This window comes from Centruroides vittatus, unplaced genomic scaffold, assembly GCF_030686945.1.
Source record: "Centruroides vittatus isolate TY-2023 unplaced genomic scaffold, ASM3068694v2 contig_287, whole genome shotgun sequence".
NCBI lineage: Eukaryota > Metazoa > Arthropoda > Arachnida > Scorpiones > Buthidae > Centruroides > Centruroides vittatus.
Window position 1 is genome coordinate 14,200 of NW_027121821.1, and position 23,600 is coordinate 37,799.

General features: G+C 32.1%; 1 protein-coding gene and 1 long non-coding RNA gene across 2 annotated transcripts; both read left to right on the forward strand.

Annotated features, from left to right (window-relative positions):
• Nucleotides 1-1,161: 1,161 nt before the first annotated feature.
• On the forward strand, nucleotides 1,162-3,743 carry LOC136972232 (zinc finger BED domain-containing protein 5-like; the record flags this gene model as incomplete). Its single annotated transcript, XM_067266787.1, has 2 exons — nucleotides 1,162-2,118; nucleotides 3,642-3,743. Coding segments are annotated over 2 exons (1,059 nt in total), but the record flags the coding sequence as incomplete, so codon positions are not given.
• Nucleotides 3,744-4,673: 930 nt separating this feature from the next.
• Nucleotides 4,674-23,076, forward strand: LOC136972233 (uncharacterized). The gene is made up of 3 exons (XR_010880302.1): nucleotides 4,674-4,858; nucleotides 11,774-11,995; nucleotides 22,959-23,076. It is a non-coding gene; the product is annotated as an uncharacterized lncRNA (long non-coding RNA).
• Nucleotides 23,077-23,600: the final 524 nt, after the last annotated feature.

Consider the following 23,600-nt stretch of genomic DNA (forward strand, 5'->3'; position numbering starts at 1 on the left):
AGCTTTCAAATACGTTGATAAAGTCGACGACCAGCGACTTTTATGATAAAGTAATTAACGACTTTGCGGAAAAAATCGCCGAATAGAGTTAGTTTATAAAAAATTAAAAACAACATGTTTTTCTATCATTGCTTGTATCATATCAATTTGTATTATGTATTACAGTAGAGCATCGATTATCCGACCTCCCGATTAACCGACTTATCGGTTAACCGACCGGCGTTCTAGTCGGCAAATTCAAATGTCCGCTAGTGATGTGGCGCTACAATATTTGGTTATGTCTTGGCTACTTTAATATTATTTTTGTTAAATTATTTGCATGTTTTAGCTGGCAGCCACTGGCTCGACCCTGAAAGGTGAGGCTAGTATTTAAACCAGGTCTAATACACTATACTAATAATGTATTTTTTTCAATACTTTTCGGTTATCCGACTTTTCAGTTATCCGACAACCCCAGTCCCCAATTGAGTCGGATAATCGATGCTCTACTACAGTGATTCCCAACCGGTGGTTCGCGAACCCCTGGGGGTTCGCAGTGTTTGCAGAGGGGGTTCGCGAAAATAATATTGTAATGGCGGATTTTTTAAAACGCCATTAAAATCAAAAGCAAAAACAAAACAAAACAAAAACACAAAAATTAAAGAACACACCCACTGTAAAACAGATTGTTCGCTGCCTGTTTGTTAAGAAATCTATAATAAATTTCAATATTTTCATTTCTTTTTTCTTTATTTGTTTTTCAAAATTACTTCATCAATATCAAATTATATCAACAATTTTATACATTATAATTTATTCCTCTTATTCAAGTAATCAAATACTATTCTCTTTTTATTACAAACATTTATTTATATTTAAAACATTTTATCAATGTGATTAGTATCATGTTCTGCTTTATATTTAAAATCATTGCAGCAGTTTTCCCTTCTATGTAATATTTTTTTTTACAATACAATTGGAAATAAATATCAAATTAAGGCAGTTTACTACAGATTTTAGAATTAAATACTTGTTCACAACCGGAAACTGGGAGAGTAGTGTTGTATTAACCGACGTTCATACATAGGCTTAGCACTTGTAAAGCTTGAGTGATAGTGATACTGTGACTGTCAAGTTCTCGTGTAAATGATTTAATAATTATTAATTTAATTATTATTATAGCTTATTTTTATTATGGATCGATGGTTAAAAACGGGTCGTTTAGAAACGAGACATGATAATCGAGATGATAGTACTGAAAGCTGTAGTGAGGTACCGTTTCACCAGACGAAAAACAAAGGAAATGATGATAGAAAAGGGAAAAAGCGAAAATATGACAGCGACTATCTACAATTGGGTTTTCATTTTACTGGGGATGAGTCAGAACCTAAACCGCTTTGTGTTATATGTAACGAAGTTCTTGCCAACAGCAGTTTAAAACCATCACTTTTTCGTAGACATATTGAAACAAAACATCCGACACACAAAGATAAACCTCTTGAATATTTCAAAAGAAAATTAGCAGATATCAAAAAGTGTAGCCTTTCTTCTTTCTTGACTTCAAACGAAGATAGTAAAATGGCCCTTGAAGCACCATTTCGAGTAAGTTATAGAACTGCAAGATCTGGACAAGCGCATACAATAGCAGAAAATTTAATTGGACCATGTACGAAAGATATCGCCAAATGTATACTTTGGGAAAAGGCAGCAAAGAAAATTGAGCTAGTTCCCTTATCAAACAACACGGTGTCGCGTAGAATTGACGACTTGGCTAATTATGTGGAGAACGAACTTCTAAAAAGAATAAAATTGAATTATTTTGCAATTCAACTTGACAAATCGACGGGTGTAACAAATGCCGCAGTCTTGCTTGTCTACGTTAGATATCTTTTTACGAATATTGTTCAAGAAGATGTACTATTTGCAAAACCTTTGAAAACCTACACAACTGGAGAAGCGATTTTCGATATGATCAATGGGTATTTTGAAAAGAATGGAATAAGCTGGTCTTATTGTGTGGGTGTGTGTACAGATGGTGCGAAATCAATGACAGTAAATTTTTCTGATTTTGTGGCACGGGTGAAGAAGATCAACGAGAAAATTCAATGGACTCATTGTTGTATTCATAGACAAGCTTTAGTATGTAAGCGTATTCCTGCAGAGTTATCTACTACTTTAAGTGATGCTGTGAAAATTGTGAACTTTATAAAATCGCGTGCTACAAATTGCCGTCTATTCCGTACGCTTTGTGAGGATTTTGGAAGTTTCCACGTTTCTTTACTACTTCACACAGAAGTTAGATGGCTTTCCCGTGGTAAAGTTTTGACGCGTTTGTTTGAATTGAAGTCTGAAGTTCAAGCATTTTTTATTGATCATCCGTTTCATTTGTCTTCTTGTATATCCGATGTTCTTTGGCTGCAAAAGCTTGCGTATTTAGCTGACATTTGTTGTAAACTGAATGAATTAAATATGTCTTTACAAGGCGAGGGTGTCACCATTTTCAGTGTACATGATAGAATTGAGGCTATGTTGAAAAAGATCAATTTTTGGATTCAATGCCTGCAGATGAATGATATGGATGTTTCGATTCTGTCAGCACTTTTTTTTTATCAGAAAATTCAATTAAACTTGACGAAAACATTAAAAGAGTTCAGATGTTCACATATACTCATCTTCGATTAACTTTCGATGACTATTTTCCCAACAGATGCAATATATCCATCTCAAACAACTGGATACGTAATCCATTTCAAGGAAATGTAAGTTCAGAAACCTCTCTATGAGTTTTTCTTTTTCCAGTATATTTAGAGTTATCTTGTGACAGTTCTCTAGAAGCAATTTTTAAAGATCAATCTTTAATTGACTTCTGGCTCAGTATACAAAATGAATATCCTGTTCTGTCAAAAAAAGCCATTGAAGTTCTATTACCATTTTGCACAACATATCTATGCGAGAAAGGATTTTCAACATATACTTATCTGAAAGATAAATACAGAAACAGGTTAAATGCAGAACCTGATCTAAGACTGAAATTGTCAGATATTGAGCCTAACTTTGAATTGCTTTGTTCTATCAAACAGCCACAAATATCCCATTAAGAGTTTTTCCAAATGTAAAACATAAGACCAGTTTGTTAGATTTATCTTGTTTTCAACTTTTATAGCCATCATTTTAGTCTTATTAATGTTTTATTTAAATGTTTCACGATTAATATAATCAATTATTCTTCAATATGTAAAATATATATTCTATCAAATTTTACTGCGTTTTTTTACCTGTCATTAACGACTACATAGGGGGTTCGTCAAATTTTTTCGGACCTTTCTTTTGGTTCGCGAGGAAAAAAAGGTTGGGAAACACTGCTCTACTGTATTTGTATTTTAGAACTAAAATACATAAATTGTTTATTTTTGTCATTTCCAGCATTTGTTTAAAATTTTTATGAAAATGTGATGTACCGGACAAGGCGTCACAAAAGAGGCAAAAAACGATTAATTTAGAAAAAAATTTATTAATTTAAAAAAACAGGAAAAAGTCGTTTGTAGTCGGACACCCATTGTTTATATCAAACTGCCAGGGAGAAATAAATCGCGGAAGGAAGTCCTCCTACGATCGGTGGAAGATCGAATTCATTTTCGATTTTGAGTTTTCTCTCGCTCCAGGTAAGAGTCTTGTTACGCTTAGTAACCAGGGACCAACCCTCGGGAAGCGTGATTGAGGGAGAAGGACCAATCAAAATGGACGAAAGAAAGAACGGAGATTGATATAATCCCCGACAATCGAGGACACCCGGCACTCGGTTAAACGTTCCGAATAACCAAAACGCCGTGTGTCAACGCGCAAAAAAAAGTTTCTCGTCTATTGTGCCAACCTGTAACCTGTGCCACTTCGGACTTAGACCGTGTCTCGACGCCAAACGGACGAAGTCTCCCCGTGCCTTACAGACTTGTCAACGCCACTGTTCTGGGGCCACCTTCGATCGACGATCAAAGAACCACATCGACGCCCAGGACGTCCGAACGGCTGATTGTCTTAAAACAAACTATTTCGTACATACTGTATGTTTATTTTATGTTAAAATAAACGGTTTTTGTCAGATACCTTAGACTTTGTCTCTTCCGCCAACACGCATGTACAGTACTAATCGACCCTAGACCATCACCGACGCGCAATTAAGTGATTGCCCCTGGAAATCGGCTTCTTACAGAAACACATCTTCCCTATCATCAAATGTCACGACACGCCACTGATAGCAAATTTATAACTTTGAAAAATATTACATTAAAAAAGTTAATTTTTTATAGTGTGTCTTGGCAAGATCATTTGTTGCATAAATCGTATTCGTTACAATCCACTTTGCAGTTCACCTGAGTGTTCTCGACGTAGTAAATTACAGTGTATGCATGTATTCTGTGTCTTGCGATGCTTATTTCCGATCAGTTCACAGGCCTGTAAATTGGCCGAAAATATTATGATTAAAGTTATAATAAAGTTATTTCTGGAAACGTACGAATGGTGTGTTTTTTATTCTATTGTCATATCTCGGGCTATTTAAAAAAAATTTTTGTGTTGGCTGCTTTTCGGCTACTTTTTAGAAAATTTTTGGCTAGAAACACTAAAAACATCTGGCAACTGTGACGAAACTCCTAGAAAACTGCATATACCGTGCAGGACTTTTCACCTAGTTACGCGGGCTTGTCGGGAGAAAAAGCCGAAACATGGTTAAAATCTCCATATAAACCCCGAAAGAAAAAAAGGAACGAAGACTTCGTTTTTAATGTCGCCGCTTTTTCTTGTAGATGATGAATTAAAGTAATTAGTCTACGACGTACTGTACCTTCAGCCGGAGACCTTTTGCTTGAGTCTAAATGCGTTTTCTGTAAGTATTACGCTCTTTCTAGATGAATACTTTTGTAACATTTTAAAGTAATTTGAATAAAACGGATTTATTTCGCGTCGTAAAGTTGTCGAAATAACGGAGAATGTCCAATTCCTGATAAGATTCTAGCATTGAATGAGGTGTTACTAAATAAGGACACGCGAGAAGTCGTTAATTTGAAGCGGTGTTGTCCTTGTTATTCCTTCATTTCGACGCCATGTTTGAGGCACACGATACGAGACTAATTAAATTATCTTACGCCACAAAATCTGCGTATCTGTGTTTAAAAAAGGCAGATTGTTAAACGCATTTGTCGAGAATTGTAGTAAGAGATAAAAAAGTAATCGTATCTCCAAGTGTGAACCGATGTAAACAGATTTGAGCAGCAACACATTTCTTACACGTTCGTGATGGCATCGAAATGATGGTTGAGCACAAGCTCTGTATCAAGGGTGGCCAACTCGCGGCCCAAGGCAAGTTCCAATGAGGCCTAATAAAGAAGATTCACAAAGCCGTAAGCCTTTATACATATTTTATTTTTGAGTGGAAAGGAAATATTTTCAAATACTTAGAAATGTGTGAATGAGAAAGGAATACCAAATAAAGCTGGAGTTGTGACTCAAAGGATTATAGACTCAAATTTGAGGAAAGGAGAGAAAGACCAAAAGATAAAAAGTATTGAGTAATGTTAAATAGATCTTTTGTTATGCAAATATTGACCCTTGATCTTTAATTTTTCAACCTTCCTCACTCCATCTTTTGTCCCTTCTCTCCTTTCTTCAAATTTGAGTCTATAATCCTGAGTCTCAACTCCAGCTTTATTTAGCATTCCTTCCAGCATCGCAAGATTCGGCTACTTTGTGACAGATTTGACTACCCTTTTTTTGTTCGGTGTAAAAAATATCATTTGGTGCATTGGCTACTTTTTGGGACGCACATTATATATAAATATATTAGTCGAATAAAAATGCACTTTAAAATGGTGTTTTATCATTTTTAATTAATTAGAGACCCAAATAAAACAAATATTTGTGTTTTCAAATAAATTTTTGTCTTTTATAATAAAGTAAATGAATTTATCTACTTCTACGTAAAAATTGAAAGTGTATGCAGAAGAAATTTTTTAAAATTTTTTTTTGTGTTAAGTTTTAATACTTATTACTATATTCTAGACATGTTAAACATTCCTTATATATACTTGTATATTTAAGGATTGGCCCAGAAGTATATATAATATACTTGCAGCCCAAAACTCCATGACTTCTTCCAATGTGGCCTAGAGAGAAAAAAAGGTTGGACATCCGAGTTAAAGCATACATCTCTTTAATATAAAAAACTATATATATTACAGTAACTTAGCAAATAGTTGATAAGACTGCATCATTAGGACAGCATGCTAACATATACTTTTTTAAAGAGCTGTTATTTTTACAACAAAAATTTTCATGTTCATATTTAAAATCTTCATTACTTTCCATAATTACTGTATCATCTGAATGATTGTTTGGGGAGTATTCAAATTTTTTAAAAACTCTTTATTATTTTGTTCTGTGATGTTAAGATGCTGCAATTTCTTTAAAGTGGGGTATAGTATTTTCTGAAAAATTACTTGCAAAATGCATTTTTTTTTTCTAATTACAAATTCATTTCTACAATTACTTACAAATGCTGGATGAATAGTTTAACACATACAACTACTAGTTTTAAATCAAAAACGTTTGTTGAAATTGAATTATTTTTATCAAAGTTGTTAATTAATGCTCTAATATTTCCTCTGAAATCATTAGTGCTGGTACTTAATGAAATGCTGTTTTTTATTTACAGTGATGACTTTTGAAGCAGTTTTCCTGTAACAATAATTTGGAACAATATAACATATTTAATTTTTTATTGTTATATTTATATTTAGTTTGTAAATTTCTTCCTTTACTTATCTTTTCTTTAAAAATTGGTAAATTTGTACTTGATCTAATAATTAACTGTATTGGAAAGTGATCTGATAAGTCGTTATCAAGGACCTTGAAACTAACACAATGGTCCAAAATGAATTCAGAGCATAAAATATAGTCAATCACTGATGCACCTTTTGTTGAGATACAGGTATGTCTACCTGGATAATCCTCTCATACAGATATTAAAAATAAAATGATAACCTTGGCAAATTTAATTAGTAAATTTCTGTTCTTGTTGATTGCTGTATCACGACTTATTCTTGTATTATAAACTATCAGATTATTCCTGTTATAATTAGAATTACATTCATTTCTTATTCTGTCATTGAAATCTCCAAGAATTAACCACAATGATCTAAAGTGTGAGCAGTTTGAGAAAGTTTTGTCGATTTTCTTGAAATGGGCCACGGAGTGTATCGTAGGGAGGAGTATAATTAACAATTATTGCCAAATATCCATTAGGATACTTATCAAAATTATAATGTTCCAATTTAACCATTACAAATATTCGGTATGTACTTCAATAAGAATAAACCAGATTTTCCAAGGATTTTTTTTCTTAGCAACATAATTTTTCTCTTCAGGGTACCAACTCCTGGTTTTTTATTGCTGGAACTAAAAGATAATTAAATGATGCTTGCAGGAGATCTCCTTTACAGTTAGTTTAGTAATCCAAGTCTCTTCCAGTCCTATAATTTCATACGTCTCAGTTTCTTAAAATAATTAGAAGAAAACTTATTTCTAGTATCTTGGGTATTCCAATTAATGACGTTAATCGTAGTATATCTGTCTAACGATGAATTTAATTCATCAATATTATTTTTATTGTTGTTGTTACTATTGGTATTTACAATACTAGTAGAAATAAATTGACTAATTTATAATCTAAAAAAGATCTAGTATTTACCAAGCAGTTCTTTATAAAGCTATAATTTTCTTATTCTTATAAATAACATAATCATTTCTTATAATTTGCATATCTTTTTTTTTTTTTTTGCTTCTATATAAAATGGAAGAATTTTAGCTCTACAATCCCTAGTCTTCAGAGTGAGGTTAGGAAATAGTTGCAAATTGCTAAATTCTCAACACAGGATACTTCTTTGTAGCTGTAATAGACTGATATTTGATTTTTCCTTTGAACAGTACTTAGTGATTTTTAGGATTGTGGGTTCATCCTAATTTAGCCCCATTTTCCCCCCAAAAAAATTTCAGTTAATAATTACGTTAAAAGTATACAAACTCTATATTAAGTTTGTAATGTTTACTAAAAGTGTTCACTACTAAAAATTTGCATATTTGTGTTGAAGAGGTCGCGGAGGAAGACAGCGCTATTACATTTATGAATGAATTCTAGTTTTCGAAAATGGGAGAATTAAATGTAAATATTCAAAACATTATAGCAGAATTTAAACGTTTATGTGATAATGTTTGGCCTACAGAAAATATTTGTAGGCCTAATATTTCAGACGTTGATAAATAGGTAGCCAAACTGCTTTTTAATGCATTTAGCGATATTTTAAGTAGTTATGTAAGTAGAGATGACAAAGCGTTTTGTCAGATGGAAAATAATAATTTGATTATAGATAGGCCTATTTCAGATAATAAAATAACTCGTCTGCTTCAAGAGAAAGAAACTGATAACACAGACACTGACTGTGAATCGGGATATTTAGATGATGAAAAATTCGATAAGAATATAATCTCAACAAAACGAAAAGAAGAAATTCTTAACTTGCATAAGAAACACCCAAAATGGAAATTACACACATTACAGCGGAAAGGAGCTAAAGAATTAAAATGTTTTAGTGATTTATATAAATGGGAAAAACAATTTAAATCTCGAAAGCATAGAATTGAAACGTTAAAAATCATTAAAGAACATACTAAACAAATGTTTGACGAAGCTTGAGGCAGCTATAAAATTGTTAAAGGAAATCAATTAAAAATATGGGCATTACAGAAATTTCTTCAACTGAATAGTTCAATTAAGTTTACAGCTAGTGATTCTTGGGTTGCAAAATTTAAAAAAGAATATAGATTAGTATCTCGAAAGATTACAAAACTTGTAAATAAAACAGAAATAGTGAACGAAAAGGATATATTAGTAAAAGCTGCGCAATTTCAAACAACAGTAAAAAATTTGTTGCCGTCTTATTCACGTAACTTCATATTCAATACGGATCAGTGTGGTTTTTCATACGAAATGATTTCACCAAGAACACTTTCATATAAAGGAGAAAAAAACACTATTGGATTTGCACATTCTCCAAGTAATAAAGTAATGCATTCCTACACTGTTCAATATTTAATTAATGCTAACGGACAAGTTGTAGGTAATGTATTTATTTGCTTACAAGAGGCTCATGGAACCTTTGGACGTAGAGTTCAAGCATCGCTGTTCAATGCCCCAAACGTAACTGTTACAGCTAGCTCATCTGGCAAATTATCTACAGCAATTATTACAAACTATGTAAAAGACGTATTATCTCCAAATATAACAGAAAACTCTTTATTAATAATTGACTCGGAGTGGACAAACAAATATTAATATTTATAATACAGTATTTCAAACATCTACAAATCAAAATTCATGCGAAATATTAATTATTCCACCAAAGTGTACGTCTATATGTCAACCTTTAGATGTCGGATTTCATAGACAATTAAAACTTTTAGCTAAAGAAATTTTAAATGCTATACAATTCTGTAATGATTCTTTGATGAAATTGTTTTGGACAACTAGAAATGGCATTATAAAATTACATTCGATTCTTTATCATCAATTATCTGCACCAATATTTAATAATTTGATTAAACATGCATGGTTTGCTTCTGGACTTGTAAATGAAAAGTGTCAATTGTTAAATGTAAAAAAAGTTTGTTTTTCTTTTTTAAACACTGACAGTTTAAATTGTGTCGAGAGTACACCCAAACCTGTTTTTGTGCGGTCTTTTTTTGTGCGATTTTTCATTTGTGCGATTTGTTTTGTGTGATTTTTTTTGTGTGTGGTATTATGAATTTCAATCAAATTGATATACTGCACAAAAATAATTGCACAAAACACATTGCACGTATAAAAAAATCGCACAAAAACAGGTTTGAGTGTAATTGCGAAAATCTTCGATTTGTTAAATGTGCACGATGCCAACAGATTCTTTGTTTATTTTGCTTTGTTGAAAAGTATCATGTAAATAGTTGTCCATCTAATAATTTGTGAATATAATAACTTTTAAATATAATCTATTAAAATGTATTTATTTATTACGTTTCGATTGTTTTCTTTATATTTATTCTATCAATACTTTTATATTAAATTTCATTGTTAAACTAGTATATATATCGAATCTTTTATAATATTTATTTGAGTTATTTCTTCTTCTACTCTGTAAATGTAATACAGTGATACCTCTGTTTTTGTAGTGTTTAATACTAAAAAAATTAAGAAATTAATATAAAATGAGTATAAAAAAAGTAATACAATGGTCTCCGAAACAGAATCACCATCTAACTGTTTTTGATTGATCAAAATTAATAATAACTGTTCGGCCTCTTCAATTGTTTGCGGTCTCTGTTTCATTAGCACATTTACGCCTTTTGCTACATTAGTCTCCTTTTTGCTTCCTTTTTCGCCACAACGAAACATCGTGGATGATGACTTCTCGAAAAGTACAGTACATGCGACCGATTTCAGCAATTTTAATGCCAGTCACGTATTTTTTAAAGATTTCCTTCAACTCGATCGTGTTCCTGGCCTTGTTCGAAGGGCTACTGGCTCTGGAAACTTTTTCTTTGGTCCCACGATGGAACTAAAAAGAATGGAAGCAATGGAATTGTTTGGCTAGACGCGCGGAGTAATGCTCGTACAGCAAAAAACACCGCCACGAGGACTTGTGAGCAGAAAAATGCGTGGGTCGCTCTTTGTTTTCGCAAAATTAGCAACGAGATCATGTGGCACGCCGATGAAATCCGAGGCAAATTTTTTGCAAAAAATCGACGAAAACCAAAGTCACACGAAAATCGAGGTATTACTGTATCTTCCTCCGCGACCCTTTCACTACTAAAAATTTTCATATTTGTGTTAAACTACTATAAAATAGTACGACATTTGATTGCTATTAATCCTGATTAACACTTTTAGTGAATACTAGAAATTTGTCATAGACTTCGTATACTTTTAATGTAATTATTAACTAAATTTTATTAAAATCTATTAGATGACACTCCGACAGTTCCCTTGTTAGTGATTTTTAGGATTGTGGGTTCATCCTCTTTTTAGGCCCATCATTTTTCCCCCCCAAAAAAATTGTCATTATATATATATATATATTGACTAAAGTGACTAAAGACTAAGTGACTACTAAAGTGATTAAAACTAAGATTATACAGATAATGTAAACAACAATTCACTAATAATATATATATTAGTGAATTGTTGTTTACATTATCTGTATAATCTTAGTTTTAGTCACTTTATTTTAATCTTTTTGCTAATATAATGTATTTGCTTTAATTAATCACATTTTCTTTTGTATTTTAAACTCTGTTTATTTTTTAAGCTTTTTTGTTCTGTATGATTGTATGAAAAAACAACTGCTAGCATTCAGACAGGATGCCCTTTAGACCCACATGTGGAAGATGCAAAGATGTGTATGTAAACATGATATCGAGATTGCTTATCTATGAGTCAGTGGCGTAAAGGAATTTTTCCAATTTTAGGGAGCCCTATTTCCAAATTTTTAGTAAAATTGACATAAAATAATTTAGAGAAACAAATTAGAACAAAAAAATTATCAAGTAATTGTTATAAATCTAACATGTGAGGGGAAAAGATGAGGGGGATGCCTGTCGTTTCCCTCTTTTTCGATGGTGTTATATGACGCATATCATTCTTCATTGACAAGAGAGGAGGAGGACCACTAGATGACCAATTATACATTTTACAAATTTGTTCACTTTTTTCCAGATCTAAGGCATGATTGGTCAAAAACAAAAAATAAAGTAGAAAAGTGACGAAACTGACAGAGAGAGAGAGGATTAAGAGAGACTGACTGACTGGCCGTTCAGGGGATTGACCAGACGAGACAACTGACCTAGTGAAGGGCCAAGTAAAGGAGAGAGAAGACAAAAAGGAAGAAGAGAACAGAGAGAGAAAGTGAAGAAAGAAGAGAAGACAAATTTTTTCCTGGTATGTTGTTAGTTGTGCACTTTGGATACCCCTATTAGGTACCCCCTCGTTTTTATAGATAGGAATAGGCCAATTTCCTAAATCGGATTTTATATTTTTGTCTAGAACTTTTTTCTCGATAATAAACTTGTTATTTGTACTTGATTCAGCATTCATCCACTTGAGTGGTTCATTCCTGGACGACTTAGTGAATCCAATTGGAGGTGTGTCCAACAAACACACCTCATGGCAGTACTCTACCCTAAACTTGTGTAATTTAATTTTTGACGGTTCTCCGACCCCCACACTTTTTTATAAGTACCTGTAATATCAAATACGGCCTCTTCAACCTTCAAAATTCCGGTACACAACGACGAATGTTAACGAACTAACGTTTTCGATTCTCCACCGAGATCTTTGTCAGGTTCATTGACGCTTGCAAAATGGAATGCGATGAATATAGAACGCTTTTGAAATTCAAAACATTGAATATCTCCAGCGTGTAGTAACGATCAAAGATATAAAATAAATTTAATAGACAGGAGTCTATCGTAATAATGACGCAATCTATCTATTCAGGAATAATACATAACTACCAATGTGGATGCACCTCAGAGGTATAGTGCCATGCATATGATAAGACATTACTGTCCTTGAAATTAATACATTTTCCCCAATTTGGTTGCCTTGTAAATCTCAAGGGTCTCCAAGACCCTGATGTGGTCCATTTCGAATGACTTTTTAATGAGGCTGGTGTTATCGAAGTCTGCTCTCACATCGGGGTTCGTGGTGTACGTCGACAGGGCGGTGGAGTATCTTTTTTTGTCCACGTCATACTTATGCTAAGAAATTCTGTTTTGAACGGACCTCTTGGTGGATCCAATATATTCCAAGTCTCTTTGGAACCTGTGATCCCTTATCAAGATACTATACACCCCTGGTGTTCTTAAAATATCTGGTTTGTCTTCAGTGTTTCTGAGGAGCAAGTAGATAGATTGCGTTCTCGAGTATGCCAACTTGATGCCCTTCTTTAGTGCTATTTCCTTGTACAGGGAATGCAGATCTTTGTCGTATTGTACAACAGTGTGTTGGTCAAGACTCAAATTGGACTCATGCGTTAGTTCGTTAACGTTCGTCGTCGTGTACCGGAATTTTGAAGGTTGAAGAGGCTGTATTTGATCTTATATGTACCGGTAGTCACTAGTGAAGATTGTTTTCTAGTACCTGTAATTTTCTGTGTCTTGAATTCAGTCAATTTCAACATTTCCTTAAAGAAATTTATTAAGCTTTCTTTAATGTCTATATTATCAGTCATCAGGTAACCAAATAACATGAAATTAAGTTGATTAGTTATATTTAAAATATTATTTGTGATATACTGTTGAGCTTCCAAGTTCCTGTCTAAATCAGATGATAATGTTTCTAATTTGTTAACCTTCTGTTCCAATGAACCAAGCTTTGTGTTAAAATCCCTGATGTATCAAGCTAATTTCTGTTTTCACTTCCATAATTTGTTCAGTTATAGAACTATGTGAGGCCTGAATTGACAACTGTTATAAGCTAGCTGCAGTTGGGCTATCATTTTTTCTCCATAAACTCAAAACAATTTACTAATGCAGATTAAAAATTATTTTCCGTGTCGTCTTCATAAACTTTTTCACTTCTCTCTGTATCCTTAGAAGTCACAGGTTGTTTATGGAACATAGTTTTCACATTTACTGGCTTAGACACCTTAACAGCATTACTACTACTACTAGTCAATGGAGGCTATCTTCTCTGACAAAGAATGTGGTAAAGGCCCAGGGTTTTGTTCAATTTCAGCCATAATGAGTATAATCTATGTAATTATTAATAAATATGCCTGAGCTGGCCACAAAAACATCATTAAATAATCCTTCTTTTTTCTCAAGATAAACTTGCTGAAAAATCATGCCAACACCATTGAACGTCTGAAGTGCCCCCCTTTTCTTTTTAATTTTTTAGATTATATTATTTAATTTTGATTTTTTTTAATAAGTGATTTTAAAAGCCATCAATTTTAATTTTATGTTTATTTAATTCATCAATCTGTTTCCTTTCTTTAACCTGTCAGCTGTGCACTCAATAATCCAAAACAACACAGTTATTGCATAGTTGTTTTGTGATTTTTAAAGTGGTTTTTTTAATTTGCGATATCTCGCTTAAAAATTGTTGTAGATATGATTTTTTTTTTGGTTTTCTATCACGTACGTATTACACTTTACAATTGTTAACTTCAAAATATTATGTATGTTTAATAAAATTTAAGATTTTAAAATATTAAAAAAAATCCTTTTTTATAAATATTCCATTAATATATGTTACTTACATATGTCTATATTCTGTCAAATAAAAAAAAACTGCTGCTTTTTAAATCGAACTAGCGAAATAATATCGGCCTATAGATTATAAAGCTGATTGGCGAGGATGGTGGCCTTTCTAAATCTAGGTCAATACACTTTTATTATTGATGATGTGTATTTGATTCTATTTAAATGTTATTTATACTATCTGTACTAATTGTAGACTATAATAAGTGATTATTACTTTATTGTATTAATGACTATACGTGCATTTCTTATGTATTACGGAAGTACGATGATAACCAGAAGTACTTTGTTTTTTGAAAGATTTATGGCTGAATGGTTTAAAAAACATGCTTATCTGTTAAATAGGATAAATATACATAAAAATTTATTAAATTCAAGCTAAAAATAGATGAGAACAATGATTTATAATTGTTTGTTTACATTTGTAGCTGATAATGTAGCTCTGAGTTGGTATAACTTCTTCCAAGAAAGTTCCCACACCACAAACCCAAGTCAACACTTATTGGTTAAAGGATAGTCATTTAGCTATAATATACCAATTAGAGCCCAACGGGGATGCTAACTAGGATTTGATTGTCAAATGAACAAAACAAGGGTCTCCCATAGACTTAACATGGAAAGGAGGAGTTTTGTTAGTAAATTTAAAAATACGGGGTGGTAACAAATATCTTATTCATTGAAACAGACTTATTCTTTGTAGGTAAAAGCCAATCAGTGCTTAAGTCGTCACCAACTAGTTAATTACGAAAAATGACACTTACTCCAACTGGAGTATTGCGCAGCAGTTTAATAAAAATTGGTTACTCCAGTGGGGAGTACCATGCAAACAACTGGTTCACTCTAGTTAACACTTTTTTGTCTTTTTATAAAAAGATTATTTTATTTTTATTTTATATATTTTATTAATTGCAATGTAGATGTTAATCTACATTGCAATTAATAATATATAAAATTAAATAAATTAGCCTCATGTACAAATTGTTTTTGTATTGTTAGCTTGATATTTTACATTATAATTTAGGTAATAGAGTTGTGGGAATTTGATAAATCATATTGAATGTATATGTTTTGGAAATAAGGTTGTCTAGCATGACTATGCTTTGAAATATACTAAATCTACCTTAAAGTTGACTCTACATATTTGGATTTACGAAAATGTTGAGCAAACACTATCTTGGTGAATAGTAAGTAGTGTGGATGTTTTACTCTTGACTATTTGCCAACTAATACTCAGTATTTGCTGTTTCCCACTCCTTGCTGGTGTATTATGCCAAATCAAAGGGGACAAATAGACAATTATTTGGCAGTTGGCAAATACGGAATGTGTGTTCCAACTTAGATATTTATGAGGCTGTGAACGTAACATACAGGAATTATCTATGGAAAGACAGACTTATTAGCCATGACAGGGAGCAATGCATGAATAATGTAACTCCCTAACACTGGACTGAATGTATAAAGAAAATTACATAAATGTATAGCTTATTTATGCTTATTTTCAAATTAAAATTGCATACTTAGTAGAGCTCAAGTACGTAAGATGTTATATACAGTGGTTCTACTAAGAGAGCATGGACATGTGGAATTAGAGCACTAACAGGACGTCTCTAATAATAAACTAGCAACATCTCGGGCCTGATTTGGTCCCTTTCTGGACCAAATGAAGAATGCTAAACGTTTGAATTTAATATTTTCAAATAGTAGGAACCATAAACATTAGAACAAGTATTTGTGAAAATTCACATTTAGATAATGTTAAATTTAAAATAAGGATTAAGTAATGCATTTTTTTAAATACATTTTAAGTGAATTAAGTTCTTATATATAATAAATGTGAGCAATCCTGGGGTGTTTATCATCTGGGATAAGGCAAAATTGATAAGGAAAGTCTGTCATTTGAGGCTAAGAACCTTGGAAACCTGAGAAATTTTCAGTGCAACAATCAATTGGATTTACATTAGTATAAAAATTGAGAGACAACATATGTTGCATGAGTTGATATAATAACCTGTCCCACCCAGTGATTTACACACTACTGACAAATGTGCAAATATGATTTTTCTCAATCATCCATTTCATATTAAGGGGGCTATTACTCTATAGTTATTGTTTTAAAGAAACAAGGGATTATGCTTTCCATTGAACCTTGAATATCTCTACATTGAATTTTTTGTAACAATAAGAATAATGTTTTTTAGAGAAATCAGGAGTCTGCATGATAACTTTGCAACAAATATCTGCTGAATCCGAATCCTTTTATATAGGGGACTTAGCATATGATTTTCAAGAACATTTGGATAATTTTCTGACATTTAGGACATAATAGGATTACTACTGATGTAGACAGAATAGTATTAGGAAATAGTTTACACTTTTATGGGCTAAATCTTATCTACTAAGTGATGTCTAAATTCTATTTTTCTGAGGAAAGTCACTACAGTCTGTTACAAAAGTATAGGAATATCACAAATTTTGTGTTTTTTCAAAATTTATTTTGATTTTTGTTTAGGAAACAGTTTTATGTTTTAAAACAATTACAAAAACATTTTCAAGCTTCTTATTTTTAAACAATAATATAAAAGAAGTTATCACAGCTTTTCACTATTTACTTGTTACAAAAGTATAGGTACACTTTCTAAAATTACATTAAAAGTATATTTTAAAATATACTTTTAAACACTTTTAATATTTGGTTTCACCCCCTTTGGATACAGTTACTTGAAAAATTCTGTTAGGCATGGAATTTATAATTTTTTTTAATTGTTTATCTTTAATTTCATTCCATGCATGCATTATTGCAATTTTCAATTGATTTGCAGATTCATATTGTTTCCCATTTTGATAAACAATGGCTGATAAAATCTTCCATAAATTTTCAATGGGATTTAAATTTTTTTTAAACTAATTTTTTGTTGACATTGAGGCATGGATGGGAGCATTATCTTGTTTAAACTTCTATTTATGACCTCCAGTTAATTCATTAAATGCGATGATATTATCATACAATAATTCTTGATACTTTTCTGCATTCATATTTTTGTCAACAAATACTAAATCAGTTTTACCTCTCCATCCAAAACCATCTCAAATCGTTAGACCCATTTTCTTGTTGCAGGCTCATTTTAAATCTGTTTTTTCTTTGTAAATCTTGCCAATAATACGAATTCATCAGGGGGCCATCTAAATTAAACTTCTCATCACTAAACATTATTTCTTGCCATTTTTCAGTCCATTCCATCTTGTCTTTAGCCCAGTTTAAATGCATTGATTTGTGTTTGGTAGTTAAAGATGGTTAAAACGTCATTTTTAAATATTTTACGTTGTCATTGTTTTTTAAAGTTCTCCAAACAGTTACATGAGATAAATCTACTGGTAATTCAGCAGCAGCTTGCTTTGTTGACATGTTTTTATTTGTTATAAGCTTCAAAATTTGTTTATCATTTCTGAAAGTTAAACATTTAGGCAGTGGCATAGCGTAGAGGGGGGTGGCAGCGGCAGCCCGCCCTTGGCGGCACTTTTAGGGGTGGCAAAATTTTACAGTAAATAATATCTTGTAAAAATACCTAAATAAGGGGCGGCAAAATTTTCCTTCGACCCAGGTGGCTGACACCCACGCTATGCCACTGCATTTAGGTTGCCCTGACTTCTTTTTTTGCTCATAATTTTTACCTTGTTGCAAAACATTTCAAATAGCATTCATAGATCTATTCACAGCTGCAGCAATTTACCTCAGAGACTTGCCTAAACCACTCTTATTTTAATTATTATAAAAAATTAATTTTCAAGACTTAAGTGGTATACTTTTGTAACTCATCAAAAAATGAGTATTTGTGGGGAAAAAAAAGGTTATGCTGCTTTATGAAATGTAAAAGTCCTGATAAAATAAGTAAAATAATGATAAAAAATAATGAATAATATTTCCAATAATAATTTTAAAATACATTTTGAAAAAACAGAATTTATGGTATTTCTATACTTTTGTAACAAACACACTGTATATGTAACGATGTTAGAATACTGTAACAAACTCACTCTTGAACTATCAGTGATATGATTACACTTTACATAATGTTAAGATAAATGCATATAAAATAACTTCACTAAAACCTTTAAATTATACCAGCAAAAATAATTTAATTTAAATAAGTTACAAACATTTTCGATCCCCTTAGGATTTGTGTCATGTTGTTATAATGAGAATGCTAAACGTTTGAATTTAATATTTTCAAAAAGTAGGAACCATAAACATTAGAACAAGTATATGTGAAAATTTACATTTAGATAATGTTAAATTCAAAATAAAGGTTAAGTAATACATTTTTTTTATACATCTGAAAGTGAATTTATTTCTTATTTCTTTATAAATTTTTTCTGGATCATTGAAAAAGGACTGCCATGCACGGGAAATGTTTGCCACCTTGTTAAGAGCCACTGCAAACTACAGGCAGCCACAGCTAGCGTACGCTCGGTCGTGCTCCCATGCCCTGCCTTTTTCCACATGATGCTATGAGCTGCTTTTGCAAGGTAAGCCACGCGAGCATGCAGCAGCTGCAAACTACACAATGTTTGCTTGCGTAACGTTACACTATAGAACAAAGATTTTATTAGGTAAATGTTACCTATGGTGACTAAACTGGAGGCACTTTGGTTAGGTTCGTCTCGTTTATGTTTGATTAACTATTTTTAGTAGATGTTTCCTCTTTTTTACTTTGTTCAAGAACTACCATGAATCAATAACTAGTGACGTTAAACATGGCGGCTTTCCTCCAGGAGGTCAGTGGTAAGCACGCCCATTTTAGTCACTGTAGGTAACATTAACCTTCTTATTTTAACTTACACTTGTAATCAGTCAGTTTTCGTTACGAACTTCGAAACAGCAGTTATATAAAAATACAGTAGAGCATCGATTATCCGAATCAATTGGTTACTGGGGTTTGGAAAATCGATTTTTTGGATAACCAATATGTACAAAAAAAATAAGTTAACCTATCCCAGGTTGAAATTCGTTCAAATCAATGGCACGTTAAGTACCCTCTTATGGTCACGCCAGTGCTGCCAGCTAAAACACGCACACCAACAAAAATAATATTGGAGTGGCCCAAGACATAACCAAACATTGCAGTGTCACAGCACTAGCGGAAATTTAGATTTGCTGACTGGAAAGCCTTCGGTTAATTGATGTTTCAGTTGTGATCGACATTTGGATAATCAATACTTTACTGTAGTTTTTGGCTATTTTTATATAACTAATTATTTATATACAACGTTTATACTATGTATTTTCTTTTCAATATTAAATGTATTGATCATGTAATTTACGTACATCGATAAAATTCTATTGTTTTCTTTCAACGTGTGACATGTTCATGTAGTCATCCATCTCCTCTGCTCTCTCTTGCTAGCGTGGTTGTGCTAGTGCACATTTGCTAGCGTTTTCCTCTCGCAAAGTGCTAGTTTGCAGCAGCTCTAAAATTGATGCATTTCTTTTTTAGTTCAGTTTTAAAAATTTCCAGGTCTTCTAAAATTTTGATTTGATCAGTGCGAAGGGTGGGTTTTATTAGACTGGCTTATTGCAGTTTAGCTTCAATGTCAGTGTCAGAAGGATATATTGCTAGGTGGTCTGCCTTTTGTTTTGTATATCATATTTATGTTTCTCTGTTTTTTAAGCGATCTCTTGATCGAACCAACATGCACCAAATCTCTATAAAATTTGTCATCTTTCACAGGTATACTACAGCCCCTTGGTGCATTGTAGGCATTAATGGCATCTTTGCCATTTCTTAATAACTTACAAACTGACTAGTTACGCCTGTATTAGGGTTTCTCATTTCCTGGTTTTTCTGCCTGTACCATGATTGCGAGAAATCCTGGTATAGAATTAATTATTTTTAAGATATACAAAATACCTTTAAATCAAATGATATAATTATATATCATTTTTTCAAAGTAATTTAATACGTTCTGCAACCTCCGAAATTATATTAATAATGATGTGTAAGATATATATTAAAAACTACCGTTTTGAATTATGTAGAAATTTTCACAAAAAAAAATATTTATTAAAGTTTGCTGGAAACTGCATACAACAATAACAAAATGCTTTGAATTGAGTTGAAAACTTAAAAAACACTTAGATCAAACTTCGAACTTAAAAGGTAATTTTTGCTTTTTAAATAAAACATAATATTACAAAAAATTATTGTAAATTTTTATAAGATTTTAAAAAGTAAAGATGGTCAATACTCCAATCACTCGATCTGGTTGTTATTGAAAAGTCCTGCTACCAAGAATGCCCTTTCTGATTCATTTCATGTTTGGAATCGTCTTTAATGCATTTAAGTGAAGATGAATGTTATGTGTTTTTTTTCACCTGTAGCCTGGGAGATTTCTAGTTTGTTTTTGAGATTGTAGTACTACTTTTGCTCTAGCATTCTTGACTTGTCTATCTCAGCTGCTTTAACCCCTTTTTGCTTGATTCAATTTAGGAATTTTTAGTTTTAATGTAATTAAACATAAAACTGAAAAAAAACGAAAGAAATGCATTAATTTTGAAGAGAAAGCTTCAAAGTTTAATTTCCTTTCTCGCCTTTGTGTGAAATTTGACATCAATGAGTTATTGTGTTTACAGCTAGATTACCTTGAGAACAGCTGGTGTTGTCTTTCGCGGGACATTCTCATAGAAGTCTCACGAGGAGAAGGGTAAAAAGTAGGGTGAATACTAGTTGGCGGTATATTTCTAAATATTTTAAAAAGATTACAATTTTAATTGAAATTTCCAACCCCCCTGACTTAAACGTATATATAATAAAATCTATTAATTAAAAAAATCAAGAAGCTATTGGATGTCATTTTTGACATCAGAAAATAGCTTGAAATAACTTTACCAAAGTAAAATCGGTGCCCTAGAACTTTAGAATGATGAATTAAATTTGATTAAAAAAAAATCTCATTAAAAACAATTAAGCATTAATCGCGCATCATTAAAGGTTAATTAAAATCGCTATAATATTTTTTCACACAGGTGAAAAATTTTTTTTAAACAATTTGAAGACAAAAAACATTTGAAAAATGGAAAAAAAAATTTTTTTTTCCGAGGGACCCAAAATTCGTTTCTTTGTAACGTTATGTAACTTGCTCGAACTCAGTTTAAGCGTGGACAGAAAACGTTTAATAGAATCATCAAGCTTATAACCCAATAATTTGGCACTTTATTTGACTTAAATAATCAGGTTTATAAATACTTGCAGAGTTTGTACTCATTTGTATCATTCCCCAATTTGCACAACCTGGCATTATGCAATTATTGAAGGTACTGGGCATGGTTAAAAATTAAGATGCCATAAGCACACAATTATTTCAGATATTACAGGAATAAAAAAAGTAAGAAAATAATAAATATAAGAAAAAAAGTGAACTTTTTAAGAAATTTGGGGCATTTCTCGGGATGAGAAGAATTTTCCAGGATATTTTCTTTGTTAAAAAAACAAATGGGATTCTGTTTGAGAAACCCTAGCCTGTATGTTATTGAACATTTTCTATAAGTAGCAATTTCTTTTGTATAAAGCCTTTAATCTCTGGTCGTAATCAATTAGTATGTTTTCCTGTACTGTTCAAACTCTTATTATTGCCCTTGTTAAAATTGGAAGTGGGTGATCACTTATTTTTTTAATATAATTCTTTCCTAAACTTGTACTACTGTTCCAGGGGAAACGTGCGCTACCGCTATTTTTTTTTATTTGCTTTAATTCTTGCCTTGTGATTACAATGCTTGTTTCTCCCTGATATATTGTGTTCCAAGTTGTGTGTCACTTGTTCTCATAGGTCATCTGATAGGGGACTGCTTGTAGGTATTCCTGATTTCTGCAAGTAAATTTCATTATTGTATTGAAAACACAGTGTAGCATAGTATGTGTTCCAATTCTAAAATTTGATGGTGGTGTACAGTGCCTTTCACTACCTGGAATAAGAAATCCCAGTACAGAAGCAAGGCTTTAATTTAATAGATGGATATAAGGATATAAAATCTAAAACTGAGATGTGTTTATTATTAGTTAGTCCAATGTTTCATAATTCTACCAGACGATCTTGCACGTTTGAATTGTAAATTCATAATTTTTTAAATGTGATGTTAGTAAATGGTGTACTGTATCCTTTAAATCGTCTTGTGGGTGATCTGGCTTTGTCTACTATTGGTTGTAACGATTTACTGGTTTGTGTTTTGGCAAAAGCAAACAACCTAGGGGTATCTGGAGCACAATAATATTTGTGCCATTCAAATTTAATTTATTTTGGGAAGGGAGGAATGTGTAAATTTGGCAACCCATGCTTGTAATCTGTCTCTATACTTTTTGCTGATTAGTTCACATTCTGTGTCGATAATGTATTTGTTCAACATCCTGTTGTATGTAGTCAGTAGAGAGTCGTTAATCCGAACTCGGTAATCCGAATCGCCGGTTATTCAAACGATTTTCACTCGGACTGTGTCGTGCTGAATCAAATGTTTTTGATACTAGATTTACTTCTAAAGTATAATTCTCATGTTTTTATATTCTTCAATATATTTTGTTTGTACGAAATAAAGAAATAATTTTTAACGATACAATATCCTCTATTATTATTATAAAAATTTTTATTAGGCTTAAAATTGATGAAAATTCAACACGAAGCGATACGCGACGGAGAAAAATTTGAACATGGAACAAGTTAATATATTTTTTGTACATAATCGGTTATCTGAACAAATCACTAATTCGAACAACCCCGGTCTCCAACTGATTCGGATTTAACGACTCTCTACTCTATTTAACTTTCTTTCATACTGGATCTATATTTGGTATCATACATTAAGGCTTGAGTGCTGCATATTCTGTAGCATACATGGAACCTAGTTTTATGGTATTGGTGAGAAAATTTGGAGGAGAGATACTGTCCCAACAAATTAACAGCATATCTGTGATCACTTTTTCTGTTTCTTTTCTGCTTTGTGTAGATCCATCTCAGCTTTTTGCCATATCTATTTCATAGGGTGTTAGGTTATCAGCGCACAAGACATATTATCAGTCTGACTTCATACAGTGTGTTTGGGTCTTGCTCAAAGAGATTGTTCTCAAACATAACCAAATTTTTGAGCATGGTGTACTGTACATCTCTTATCTAGTTGTTCTAATGGCTTTCCTTAGGCATAATACGCTTAATTTTGGAAGGAGAGATTCAAATCCCATTTGTAGACATATAAGTAAAATAGACGTAGGGAAAACTTTGTTTCTTTGGCATTCTAA